Source organism: Trematomus bernacchii, unplaced genomic scaffold (genome assembly GCF_902827165.1).
Source record: "Trematomus bernacchii unplaced genomic scaffold, fTreBer1.1, whole genome shotgun sequence".
NCBI classification, from domain to species: domain Eukaryota; kingdom Metazoa; phylum Chordata; class Actinopteri; order Perciformes; family Nototheniidae; genus Trematomus; species Trematomus bernacchii.
The window spans coordinates 2347438-2362244 of NW_022987409.1; the positions used below are offsets into that span (position 1 = coordinate 2347438).

Consider the following 14807-nt stretch of genomic DNA (forward strand, 5'->3'; position numbering starts at 1 on the left):
GCAATACTGTAAGGATTATGAGTCATTACATCATATGATATGGAAGCTACTGACAAAAAGGAACAACAGTTTTGAACAAAAAAAACTGCTGATTTGTTCATAAAAATATTCAAAGAAAATAGAAAGAAGCACCAAAATCTAAAACTATACTTGTCCAGTGAAGTTATAATATCTGGTATGAATGTGGTCACATGACATGGATGCTTTTGAAAAAAACTAAAGTGGTCCTCAATCAAAATATTTTGTATATAATATTAATACTTTTAGCATAATCTTCACTAATATAAGTCAGTTAGATAAGTATAAGATAAGTATAGTATGCCTAAAAAGTCATAAAAGAGTTAATAGTCATAACAAAGTCATAGTGTTGAGAAAAACCTAACCACTTCCTTACTCTATTGCAGAGGTTGGAAGTAACTAAGTAATTTACTTTATGATGTGAAAAATAATCAACACTTGAATAAGACTTTAGTTACACCTGGAGTAAATTCACAAGCTACCCTGCAGTAAACAAAGTAATTAAAACTAGCTGCACATTTAAGCCAGCTTTAATAAACACTTTAATGCATCAATAATTATAATCCAAATATATAATATATATTATTCTGAAATGGACCAATCTGGATAATGAGTACTTTTACTTTTGGTACTTTAAGTAGGCCTATATATTGATGCTCATACTTTTGTACTTTTACTTGAGTAACATTTTGAATGCAGGACTTTTAACAGAGTATTCATACACTCTGGTACTTCTACTTTTACTTAAGTATAACATCTGAGTACTTCTTACACCTCCACTAAAAGTCATACAAATGTTAATAGTCATATCAAAGTCATAGTGTAGATAAAACCAAACCAGTTTAGCCTAGCTAGCTCATGTAGCACAAACATGATTGCTATATCTCTCTTTCTGTACTTGTTACGTGTTTTATGTTTAAAAAAACTAAATTAAAGTGTGGAAAAAGCTGTGTTTGAAGGTTTATGTCAATACTGTATCTCGCCCTCTCCTTCCCCCTCAGCAGCGGGGAGGCGGGGCGTCAGGACCGTGAGGCAGAGAGAGGGTAAACACTTCTTTTCAGATGGGACACTTTTATTTGTGTCTCTGTGTTTGAGCTGGCAGCTTTCAGAAGAAGGGCTGTCGCTGCCGGACATCCAGAGCGACTCAGAAGCAACCTGGCGCTTCACTTATCAACGAGAAAGAATTTCTGGAGGACTAACCCGGAGAAAATACCTGCCTGTCACCGGAGAGGATGAGGGAAAACCTTGGGACTGATCCTGAGGGACCCGTCTGATGGGGAGGACAACCTGAGAGGGATGTAAACACGGATTATCGATCTCTAGTCAGGAGGTAATGGATTACATTTAGTATTTTATTTGACATACAGTAAGTCAGAGGGTCCCTTTTCTCCTGTCCTGTCTTCACTTAGGTGCCTAAAATATGGGACAGACCACCTGTGTTATATTTACAGGGTTTTCCATAAATTAAAGTAAGGAATTTTAAAGCATTGTGCTGCCAGATGAAAGGTTCATTTAAATCCTAAAGTGAGGGTGTAATGATTGTCAAAGATTAAATATAAAGTAGATAATATCCTAGTTTATATTTTCATACTATGTCTATTTTCATGTGATTTAATGCAATTTCCTTACTGTACAGCACTTTGATCTTCATGTGTTGCTCTACCAAAACCTTTATATATATCATTATTAAATGAGGAATATCTGTATGTGGTGTCAGGTGTTTCCATACTGTTTCATGGTCCAAAACATTCCTATAATCATCCTCCCAGTTCAATCTGACAGAGATCTTGTGCTCCTTTGTTGCATGACAGATGTGAGAGGGCGCTGAACTTCATTTGACTCTTCTGCATACATTATGTCAGACAGGATTAGATCACATTTAGGTGCTGAACAGGGAGTCCATAGGCTTCAGACCCTCAAACTGGAGTGTTTCTGGATACCTGACAAAGTACATGTCTTTTGTATTTTCACCTTCTATTTCTATTTGCAATATAATGACTGTGAAAGGATGAATATGCAATACTTTAAAGTACATTTCTACAGGTTACAGCGGTGAAAAATAACATTCTATTTAGGTGTTGTCACTTTTGCACAGGGTTGTCGTCTGGATGATTTCCCTTTTGTTTCCAGGAGAATGAGCCTCTAAAACCTCAAGAAGAGCTTGGAAATGTTGTCTAAACAATGTGTTTAAACCATAGACTATATATAAAGGGTTTAAACACTGAAACAGGTTCTCAAAACACAGTAATTCCAAGGCTTTGCATATGTTTTATAACAGCCTGTTTGACAGTGATACATATACATTACTTTAAATTGCACTACAGGCTTTTATCCCAGTTTACCACTTCTTTACTAGCCAATTTACCACTTAAGATCCTCTGTCTGCCACGACTGTCAAGCATCTGACACGTCAACATTGAAGTCAGTTTGTAGTTTCCCTGCTTACAGAAGTAACTTCTCTCCTTTGTAGGGATTTAAGAAGCAGCACATAGGTGTGTGTACCGGCCCCACCCTGCTCTTTGTTAGGAATAATCCTCTGTTTTACCGCCGTGCCTCGACTTGTTTATTTTCACTTTTCACACACCTGCTCTCTTCATGCCATGAGTGCCTCCGGGTCCACTGCCTTTAGAGGGGATCAAGTATCTCCTTGCTGCTGCTAATCTGCTCTGAAAGCCCCGTGCACACTGTGAAGTAGTTAATGTTTGATGGCGAACCACATCCCACCTCTGAGCTTTGACACATACAAGATTGGAGGGTTTTTAATGTAACCCCCCGACCTCTTGCTCAGTCTGAAACTATTATTTATGCAGTCAATAATGCAGATAAGCAAGGAAAACACATCCTCATGTTTTCTTTTTGATTAAGTAATGACACGCTGCAGTTATTTTCCCTTTCAGAGCGTTTACTTCTCAGCTATGTCTGTGACCACTTTACTGTCTCTGGTATTTAACTTTTTCCTTTTCCTGCTTTGGAATTTGTCAGTAACTTTTTCACTAAAAAGCTTGTTTGTTTCCATGAGGCTGAAATCCTGTCTTCCTGTTAATCTATATTGTAGGAACAAGTGGTTCATTGTTGCCTCGCCACACCAAACTCAGGCGTGCATTGCAACATTAGATTTTGCAAGCTGACCTCACAAATCACTGCTGTGATTTACAATCAACAATCAACTGTGAGAGAGTCCAGATTTATGAGGGATAAGTGTTTGCAAGACGTCTTGTTTGAGAATGTTTTCCACAGTTGTTATCTCGACATACATGTAGGAATTCATGCAATCAAAAGTGCCTTTCACACATGTAGTGCATACCTGAAATGTTCAGGAGCACTGAATGAACAACGCATGGGGTCATGTGTGAATGGGAGCAGGGATCAATACACTTGTAGCACTCAAGACTTTGTAGTTTGCCAGGGAAAATCCTGTGTTAGTGCGAATGAAAGCAGTAAGAATACATGTAGGGATATTTCTATCTGCCAAAAATGTCTTGTTCATGTTTTAGCATTAAGCCTTGACGCCAATACTTGCGACTGATTTGACAACTAACAATGAATTCATAAATAATAATTATTACTATACAAGAACACTGAAGGACAAAATAAGTGGTTTTATCTTATATTTAGTTTTATGACGGTCGGCAGGTATTGCATTACTGCCATCTGATGGACTATTCCTTGCCATGAATCTTGGTCTTGCCAGCAGCCTCCTGAAATGTGTTGCTCCTAAAGTAGTTTGACCGTTAAGAGGGCCCAATGCTCGTTATCGCACTGTTGTAAAGGGAGGGGTTATTCAGTTGGTTGCGATCTGCAAGTGTAGAGCTAGAGGTCGCCAAATCCCAGACACTGTGTTTTCTCACCTGTGATTATTTTCTGTCGTTGCAGTGTTTTCACCATGATGAGCCAGATCTCCCTCCTGCTGACTCACCTGCTCTTCCTCCCCCTCACCCTCTGCCTCCTGCACCCCCCGCCCGTCCACATCCCCACGCTCGTCCCTCACGTACCGACGCCTCTCCTCCGCTCTCACTTCAGCGCTCACACTCAGCTGGACTTCATCACTCACTGCAACTCCAGCTGCTTCCACAGAGGAGAGCAGGAGGGCCAGAAGGAGCAGCTCTCTGAGAAACTGGCCTTTGAGACGCTGTACGCAGACGGCTCCCGCACCCTCACCACTGTGGATGTGGAGGGTGATGATGAGGAGTTTGAGGGTAATCCCTTCACTCAAACTCCAAGAACAAGAGCAAGAGTGAAGCCCAGGCACAAACGTGTGAGGCGGCAGATCTACGGAGCCGACGGACGTTTCAACATCCAAGGGGACAACTTCCTGTTGGATTACCCTTTCTCCACAGCCGTGCGGATCTCCACCGGCTGCACCGGCGTCCTCGTGTCTCAGCAGCACGTCCTCACTGCTGCACACTGTGTGCATGATGGGAAGGATTATGTCAAGGGGGCGCGAAAGCTCAGGGTGGGATTCCTGTTACCTCCAAACATCAATGGCAGCAAAGTCACGTCCTCCAAGAGGCCTCTGGTGCGCTGGGTGAGGGTGAAGCGCACCCGTGTGCCAAAGGGCTGGATCCAAGGTCCTCAGGAGGTCAGCATGGACTTTGACTATGCTCTGCTGGAGCTGCGTTGGCCTCACCGACGGCCCTTCATGCGCCTCTCGGTGGCCCCCGACTCTGACGACCTGGCAGGGCACCGCATCCACTTCTCTGGCTTCGACAGTGACAGATCTGGGCAGCTGGTGTACAGATTCTGTCCCGTGGAACAGGAGTCCAGCGACCTGATATACCAGCACTGTGACGCCCGACCGGGGGCCAGCGGGTCGGGAGTTTATGGGAGAGTGTGGGACAACAGTTTAGAGCGGTGGGAGAGGAAGGTCATCGGCATCTTCTCCGGACACCAGTGGCTGGAGATAGATGGGGAGAGCCGGGATTACAATGTGGCCGTGCGCATCACTCCTCTGAAGTTTGCTCAGATCTGTTACTGGGTGCACGGTAACAGATTAGACTGTGCCCAGGACTAAAGAACGTTTTGACAGAATAGCATGAAAAACTCCGAAAAGCACAACATATACAGGGTGAAAGGGTTTATTTTGCCTGAAGAAAAAAAGAGTGAAATAGGACAATGTGTACATTTCTGCCGCTAGAGGGTCTCTCAATTAAAAACAATAGCATAAGACAGAGTTTGGTGTCATCGTGAAGTAGTGTGGGATGGGAGTTGATATCTTAAACAGCATTGCCGTCTTTGCGTTAGCTTCTTCCAGTGAGGATTCCTTCATTTTTCATGGTTGAGTAGTTTTTTACCAGGAGCAGAATAACCCACAGTGGTCTCCATCTCTCCAAAACTAACAGGCTTGGTCATTAAAACCAGTAAAAGTACTTAATAAATCTAAAAATCATTGTTTCTCAAACGCTGCTTGGCTGCTACTAACGTTTGATCAGCTTGTTTATCATATCATTTTATGTCCTCCTAAGGTCCGAAGACTAAAAACCTTCATCTAGTCAAAATATATTGTTGAAAATGACAGATAAGTTAAAGGTGTAAAGTTGTTATATGTGGTTTAAAACTCGATGAAAAGTGAATTTAGGATTTATTTATTTATTCTGGCAAACCACTAGAAGCTGACGCATGCACACAGGTGGTATGAAACCGTTACCTTGATTCAAATGACAGATTTCTCTAGGTTTGAAAAGTGTTGGAAATATAAGAACACAACTCAACAAAACATGTAACACAGGTTTAGTCATATAAAGAGATTTGAATGTGGAGATCTTATGTATCACACCATTAAATCCATACAGACTTTACGTTTGGATCGCCTCCATCCAGTTATTTCCCTCCTCTATTTAATTTGCCCCGTGTAACCTCCGGGTCTATTAAACTAATCTGCCTTTGAGATCACCACTACGGCATCTTTTCATATGTCTTCACCCACACTCAGATTAATAACAGTCAGGGTTTCCACAGTATTAACACAAGCCACTTTTTATAAGAGGAAAAAAAAACACTTTTCCTGGCATGGCGGTGTGTCAGTAGCACAGGATTACTCTCCTACTGTGGATGATCTAATCTACTGACATTTGACTTTAAATCTTTCCTGCTCTCTGTTTTGACTTTGGGGAAATTGTATTAGCATGTTAAAAGCTCTTTAAGGATAATTTGGTTTATCCCTTTGGTCTGCATAGTACATACACACTTAACATTATACACATAGAATAAAAGTCAAAACTTCAGTGATGCTTCCTGTCCTTTCAGCAGACAGTACGCTCTTCTGAGAGACAGTGTTCATTTTATTTTTTTGAAAAATGTTTGATATATTTTAATAAAAAGAGATTTATAACAATGTTTGTGTCAGGAGTCTTGACTTTGAGGTTTCAGGCGTGATGTTGTGGCGCCTTCCTGTGGTCAGAACAAGTACTGCAGCATCAAAGGAGCTGAACAGCAGGGAGGTAGTCACATTATTTTTGGAAAAATAATACAAAAATGGAATGGGTCCAGTTTCCCCAGGCATTTTTAAATATTTAATCATTTATTATTTTAGGGCTTTACAAAGCAAATTGTTCAATTCTACATTTAGGATATAAAATAGTAGATGAAGGTTTATAATGAAAAACCTTGCAGCACTAATTTGGATGAGCAGATTATATTACTTAAAGAGGATATGCACATTTTCAGGTTCATATTTGTGCCTCTACTGTGACATGTTTACCTGCTTTAAGGTTCAAAACGGTATTTATTTTCCTCATACTAGCGGCCGTTTCTCATTTGAGTAAAGCTGCTCCAGAGCCACTATTTCAAGCATACTACGTCATCGAGTGCCGCCGAAGGACTGTTCCAATCTCCAGCATACTTTGAATTCTACCGAGCCCGGCGTACTTCGTTTGGAGAAATTTCGAGGCTGCACATGAGTAGACTCCGCAGTCTTAAAATCCCCACAATGCTTTGCGCACGGACCAATTTCCCCAAATCTGTGGCGGAAAATGTAAGGCGGGGCCTCTCATATCATGACGCACACCTGCAAACTTGCTAGCCTGTTCCACTCTTGTTTTCCGAATGCCAGGAAGTATTCTTGCCTCGCTTCTGAAGCAAGACGCTCGGAAGACATGTGCTACCAAGCTTACTCAAGATTGAGAAACACCCACTATTTCAAGTATACTACGTCATCGAGTGGCGCCAAATGCTGGGCATTTAAACAGTCCTTCAGCGCCACTCGATGACGTAGTATACTTGAATTAGTGGCTCTGCAGCAGCTTTGCAGCAGCTTTACTCGACATTGAGAAACGGCCACTGGGTGTTTCTCAATCGCGAGTAAAGCTGCTTCCGAGCCACTATTTCAAGCATACGTCATCGAGTGCCGCCGAAGTACTGTTCCAATCTCCAGTATACTTGGAAATCTACCGAGCCCGGCGTACTCCGTTTGGAGAAATATCGAGTGTGCACATGAGTAGACTTCGCGGCCTTAAAATCCCCACAATGCTTTGCGCACGGACCAATTTCCCCAAATCTGTGGCGGAAGATGTAAGGCGGGGCCTCTCATGACGCACACCTGCACACTTGCTAGCCTGTTCCACTCTTTGTTTTCCAAATGTCAGGAAGTATTCTTGACTCGCTTCTGAAGCAAGATGCTCGGCAGACATGTGCTACCAAGCAAGCGTACTCGCGATTGAGAAACACCCAGTGTCTGTATTTAAGCACCTCTTTTCCCCCTCTGTCTGAAACCAGAGTCCAGTCTGATCTGGTTAGCTGGCCGGCTCTGATGTGATTGGTCAACCGCTTAGAGATGTCCTGCCCCTTAGCCCATCACATACAATGTGTTGGAGCGCTGGCCAATAGATGCGCGAGTTTTACATTATGTGATTATGTTCCGGAAGTAAACAAAGGAGTTCAATGGAGGTGTTTCCGACAGGAAGTGTGTGTGTGGGGGGGGGGAAATGATATGCTTTACAGACCATATAATACAGGAAAGGAAAACCCCAAAAAGCATAATAGGGCCTCTTTAATAATTTGTGCTGTAATGTCTGATGATAATTTAAATGTAAGACTTTTCATTGAAAGCCCTCCACCACAATCATGATGCCAGTAAAGATAAGAAACAGAAATGTGACTAAAAACACTGACATAAAACATGCAAAACACAAAAAGCTACAACAAGTTGAAAAGAGCAAAACAAGTCAGTAGTTTAGTGCTTTTTATTAGAGATAAGGAGACGATACAAAACACCCACCATTCACTTTTCAGTCTAAACTTAGACCGCTGGTCTTCCATTTACACATCGCTCCCCATCAGGCCTTCATAACACCAACAATTTTAATTCAAGGAGATCCCCGCTTCAACAAGTACAAGGAATGTTGTCTGTTAACTACATCAAATGCCATGATATTGAACCTGAACTGGAAATAAAAACGAATCACTCAAATTTTTGAATTTGCATGTTCAAAAACAAACAAAATGGAATAACAAAACGCAAAAATATATATATTTAACCGGGTTTCCCCCCAGAGAAGGTTTTTGATACAACTTGTGATTAGTTCATACTACAACTAGTCTCAACTACACACACACTTACAAAACTTAACTAGAAGTTTGGCAAAAAGAATGTAGTTGGAACGATTATTTGTCAGGACTGAATGGTTGGAAAACTAAAAAGGTTATTGTCTGACCCTTTCTCTGCAATCATTCAAATGGAACCCAGAAAATAATAACAGAACCCTGAACATGAACAATATGTGTATTTAAGTTTTAACATCATCCTCCTTCCTCTGTTGGATCTTAATTTTGTTCCTTTTGTGTGTTTTGTTCATATTCTTTATGTTGCATGAACTGGAATGACAGTCATTTGTGGAATTTCTCTCTTTTTAGTTTACTGTCACATGACCCAAAGCCCGCCCACAATATCCCACCCGAGAGTCCCGCAAATAGTGCCGTTTCTGCCCTTCACCATACCACACTGGAATGAACTGCTAAACCCAACAGATGTGTCTGAAAGGCCTCAATCGAAGCAAGAGAGGAGAGAGGGGGGGTGGGCGATATTTAAATAGGGGCTCCTTCTAGGCTGATTACTGACGAGCCTCCGAGCTTCTCTGCCAGAGCTTGCCGGTCCTTCAGATCTTCCAAACCGTTCACCTGCCACTCGTGCTTAATACCTGAAATAAAAGAAGAAGTGTCAGAATGACAATGTTTCAGAGTGTTCTGACAAATGATTAAAACTATCTGCATTTTCACTTTTATTAAACAAGGTTTGCGTCAATAGATGATAAAGTAAGCTAAATCATAAAATGGAAAAATGTTAAATGGGATAAGGCATAAAGAACAAATAAATGTTCCATCATGCAAATTAAATACAGATCGTCATAATCTGGGGAATTTTCTAAACCCGCCCCAAAAACAACAACTTTATTCTTAGGCTGTAATTGACACTTCAAATGTATTCATTATTCTTTAATAATAAATTGTTTTATGCACATTTCATTAGTTTGGTCTATAATGAAATCAGAAAACAGTGTCCATCCCAATTCCTCAAAGTCCATGTATTGTCAGTCCAAAACAAATTGAATGTAAATGAAGCAGGAAATCTCCACATTTGAGGCTGAAAATGGAACATTTATGAAATTTGGCGACTGCTTCGGTTTACGAATTAGTCGGCTAATTGTTGGTGCCCTACAATAGAGATTAATTAAATAAGCTAAAATAATAATAAACAGTCCCAACTGTTGTTTGATAGGAGCAGGTGAGTAATAAATCTTCATCATGGTTTATGTGGTATAGATTGTCAATAAGAGACATTGTCTCATCCTCAAACTATACAGTACACAGTTGTTCACCTTCAAACTTTCTCTTGATAGCGTCTTTTGAGCTGGCATAGATCATCTTGCTCTTGAGAGGGGCACTCTCTGGAGCCCTGCGTTGGATGGAGAAACATTATTAAAGCCAAATGTTTAAATGATGGACATACATACTGTAATATCTGATAAAGGCAGCCCTCACCAGAAGATGAAGACCAGATCCTCCTTCTTGGTTTCTTTGGTCTCGTAGGTGGCGTCGTACAGGGCGTAGCGGCAGTCGTCGGGGGGCAGCATCTTCACAAAGTGCTGGTAGGGGTCGGTGACGGTGGTGCCCAAGTCTCCCAGCAGGATCTCTTTGCCTTCATCCAGGACAATGTTCTTCAGGTCCTTGCTCATGCAGAACAGAATGGCCTTCTTCCTCTTCCTCTTCTCTTCCTCGTTCGCCTGAGCCTTACGGACCTTCATGTCGTTGAAGATGGCGATAACTTCATCTGTGACTTTCACACCGGAGGCCTGCGGAGAGAAGAACAATCAGTTACCTCAAGTTAATGCATTTACATTTCAACATGGCAGCGGCCATTTGTGACACTGAGGTAAGAGCTACAGGTGATTTCAGGTGGATGTTTTTATAAAAATAGCAAACTACACAAAGTGTTTACAGACTACACAGCAAGAATCATAAGTTTTCCTTTAAATGTCAAATTTCAGTCTTACAACTGTTCTGGTTTTGTCATTTAATTTACTTAAAGGTTTTATTGCTGCATTTTTTTCTTTAGGTTTTTACTATTTTGTCTTTTTACCTTTTGTAAGCACCAGTTTCAATGCTTCATTCTCGACCTCTTAATGTATTTTTGATTTGAAAATAAGGTTGAATGAAAGAATATGAAATCACGTTTTACACAGGACCAAGGCGAATAACCACATCTACAATAGCACATTAAAACATATTCAAATATTATCTAAATATAAAATGTTTTACATTTAAATGGACATTACACTTTTAAGTTCCATATCATCAAACAATGACACAGCTTTTCAAATGTTGGCTGGTTCTTAGTCCTGTGATAATAAAATAGGTCCAATTTTGTTTAAATTGAGACCAATTGTTAATGAAAGTATTTGTTAGTGAATTCCAGCCCGACTTTCAGAGATTGTTTTTGCCTGAAGGAGGAAACAGTTGCCATTGTGTTTAACATACAAGTGACGACTTCATTACAGTAAATACAGACATCAGGCTGAAGAAAGGCCTGAGAGGGCGTCATGTGACTCTCACACACGGCAGGAAAACTCCTTACGAGGTCAACTGATAAATACGATTGATTAAAAAAAGAAGGTGTGGCCATAACAAGGTGATAGCTATGGTGGTGGAAGAGTCAAGACGTGATGTCATCTGAAAATTATTGTATTGTCCGACTCTGTCATTATAGCCTGTACATCCTTATTTAAGGTCAGCCTGAAGGAATACTGGACTGATACAAAGATTGTGTCGTGAACTGCAAGGCCAAAGTCCATTTGTGAATATGAATACTAAGCAAGTCCAGCTCACAGGTGTGTCCAAGTGTCTGTAACTGTGACCGGTAAGTATAAAAACATTACGCAAGTTCTTTCAGAGGGAACAGTCTTGCATCGCCACCAGAAAGATGACCATGTGGGTGAGGTCAGGAATTAAGCGTTTAAGCAGCAGGGCTGGTTTCAAACAAAGGCTCTTCTGTAGAAATATAAAATACAAGTCACATCGCAGAGTCACAGCTGCTCCGTAACTCACTCAATCAGGTCTTCTGACTTTGTTTAACTCACTTCATCACAGAGAAAAATGCAGTCTCAGGAGAAGAAAACTGCTATCTACCAGCAACGTGTCAATGGAAAATAAAAGACAATGAAAAGGAAATAATGAGACAGGAAAGACGGAAAAGGAACACAACTGCAGAGCAGCACAGGCTGACACTGTGTTTGCTCAGGGCGTAAAAGGATGAGATAACAGGGCATTTCAGAATAATAATTAACTAGCAAACAACCTTACACACTTCCTTAATCGCACTCTATCAATAAAACAGGTTGTACTTTGCAATAACAGCAACCAAGATATGAGAAATATCCAAGTCTGTCTCTAAAATATGTGCTGAGGTTTACAAATGTCTATACGGTCTGCATTCGAGACAGCACATGACACGCAGCACTCCTCCTCGGGGGCGGGGGGGATGCTGAGGAATCATTATGATCATATGATTTGCAGCCCTCTTTTTCCTGTACACAACCATCTGTAGATTCAAAATACTTAAGCTTTTCTACTTCCTACAGCCTAGCTTTGGCATAATTTCCCACAATTGGTTAGCTTGTGTTTATTTCTGTTGATGTAGCAGCGAGATCATTTCCCCATAGTCACGATCACTAAGATCCAGCCTTATCTAATCTTAACTACCAATACTTTTCTTTACAAGTCAAGGTTCAAGTGAATATAAAACAGTCGCAATCCAAGTCTAGAATTCCTTTAGACACAGGATTATAGGCCTCATAGGAGCCATTTTAACCAGAAAACAAAAGGCCCGATTGGTTTATTTTTAAACTGTATTGTACAGGAGACATTCTTTGGAACAACGTACATCCTTCTCTACATAACAGTTATTCCAAAACATACACACTTAGATGAATGATGATTTATTTCTATATATATCCTCTCTTTTTCCAAGTATGACTATTGATATGAAATAAGGGCACGCATTTTTGCATTTGAACCTCTCTTGTACAATGTTATACATTCATTAACTTTCTTTCACATGTATACAAGTGCGAACAAATGAAAGTAGAAATATATAGCACTGACAGGGAAAGTGTTCAGGTTATTATAATGCATAATGAAAGTAATTAAAAAGGAAATAGCGATAGCTGATTGTTAACAATAAATGAAAATACATTAACTTAATACAGGTTCGTTACAATACATTTCTTATATTTTTGTTGTAAAAAAATAAAATAAATGAACGTTTAATGGTTTTGTTTGAAAGAATATTTGCATCAGTTTGTGTTTCCTTCTTGGTAAGCAGTTTATTGAAGTGACAGGCGTACAGTGTGTATAAACTACTGTACAAATTAGATGCGCAACTAAAATAAGATGCGCAATACCGACCATGAAGATCCACAGACAGCGGCCCGTTAGCTTCAGCTAGTGGATCCAACACTGCCCAACTGCCCTTAAATAATGGGCACAATTCCGTCAAATATGTACTACATCCTTATAGATACATGGACAAAATCTTATATGGATACAGCAGGAAGTTAAAAGTTATGGCAGATCCCTTAAAAACACATCAGCGAACAAAATGGTCTTTGCACCAAATTCAGGGTGGGGCCATGAATGCAGCACACGCACGTGTGCGCTAGCTTGCTATATAAGGCAAAAGCTCTGCTCAAACGTTTGTCAATTCACACATTAACTGTCACACAGCATCTCAGCCATACACCTACAAATGACCAATGTAGTGTCATTGTGGGCGAATGCTGAGCTAATGTGGAGCAAGCAGACAAGCAGCGTCTAAAAAAAAATATGTTGACTAGAGAGCCGTGTACAGACAAAGAACAAGAAAATCTCAGACACCGCCAGCCATAATGGGTGTCATTCTCTGCCTCTGCTAACGCAGCTAGTTCAGCTAACAATACCGTTAGCTAGGTTAGCCCCGGGGCGCAGATGCACCTGCCAGCTCGGCTCGGAAGCCTCGAGGAGGTGAAGTTACGGAAACATGATGCAGGAGACACCGAGACCAGCGTCATGACAACGATGAGCCGTTAACACAGAGCAGGCCCCGGCCGCTTTGTGTCCGGGGAACACGGAGAGATGAAATGGCGCCAGTTGTTTTGGACATTTTTTCATATTTCCGGTGTTTTAACACGCTCATCAATAAACTAATGCAGATTAAAATCAACAGAGTGTTAAAATGCAGCTCTTCCCGGCTGTATGAAAGCTTTGTTGGCGGTCAAGCCTCTCGCACCGCCTCTTGTTCCTGCCTAGCCCCGGCGCTAGCAGCAGTTCCTGCGGCACAGAACCGGCTTGCTACGTCTGATGCTAAACCCAAAACCATCATCTACAAATTAAATAAGAAACATAACCACAACCATCGTCATATCTAGAGAATACATCTCTATTGATCAGTATAAGCTCCTATAGTACATAAAGAGAGATGAAGTCGCAGTTGAACCTACCATGGTGAAGCTCTGAGTAGGTCAGCGTCACTCTGGAAACTGAATGGACTGTGATGATGAATCGTCGGTCTCGCTCACACACTGGATACCCAATGTGAACGCGCTTATAAGCCCGAGCAAAGTGCACGAGCAGGAGCAGGAGCGCATGTCTGTCACCCCTGGTTATCCGGCGGGGTTTTTTGCTGCTACGTGTTTACTGATGAATTGATATTTTGCTACATGTGATAACACAAGGAGGGCTTAATTATTTATTATTATTATTTATTCACTTCAGTTCAGTATATGACATACACTAATAAACAGGAAATATAGCTAATCATCAACAATCCCTCCAAGAAATATTCTCAGATAGGCTACATTTTTATATTTTCTTTGTCACTTGTATTGAACATTACACAACTGAAAATCGTATGAGATAAATAATTTTTTTATCCTGTTTTCTTCTCATTTCATTTATCATAATTCCTTTGCTATTTCCTTTATTATATGTATTTGTTTTGGCGGTAGCGGCCAGCAAAGGTGAGCAAATCAAACGCACCAAATGGTTAGCGAAGAGAATGATGGGAATATGTGTTTGTATGTGTAGTTTATGAATAAACCAACAACTCCCTTATAACAGCTGATGTATAAAATTATAAAATGATGTAAGTGTGCTAAATTAGTGTTGGATTTATAAAATTGCGATAAGGATTATGATGCCGTTAATCGGACCACACCTTTTGAAAGCAGCTATACTCTTATTGTTTTGTTTTGTATCGTAGCATACATTAATAGCTACATAAACCATGACTTTTCACTCAACGTTTAAATGTAGACATTATTGTG

At 40.7% G+C, this 14807-nt stretch overlaps 2 protein-coding genes across 2 annotated transcripts; one reads left to right on the forward strand and one right to left on the reverse strand.

Annotated features, from left to right (window-relative positions):
- The first annotated feature begins 1069 nt into the window (after positions 1 to 1069).
- Positions 1070 to 6350, forward strand: LOC117489017 (serine protease 23). The gene is made up of 2 exons (XM_034138247.1): positions 1070 to 1348; positions 3892 to 6350. The coding sequence occupies exon 2, from the start codon at positions 3902 to 3904 to the stop codon at positions 5027 to 5029; it is 1128 nt and encodes a 375-aa protein (XP_033994138.1). The 5' UTR covers positions 1070 to 1348; positions 3892 to 3901; the 3' UTR covers positions 5030 to 6350.
- Positions 6351 to 8177: 1827 nt separating this feature from the next.
- cfl1 (cofilin 1) lies at positions 8178 to 14114 on the reverse strand. Its single transcript, XM_034137064.1, has 4 exons — positions 13983 to 14114; positions 9991 to 10301; positions 9828 to 9904; positions 8178 to 9149 (listed from the first exon to the last, which is right to left on the reverse strand). Exons 1-4 carry the CDS (start codon positions 13983 to 13985, stop codon positions 9037 to 9039), a joined length of 504 nt encoding a protein of 167 aa, XP_033992955.1. The 5' UTR covers positions 13986 to 14114; the 3' UTR covers positions 8178 to 9036.
- Between the last annotated feature and the right edge of the window lie 693 nt (positions 14115 to 14807).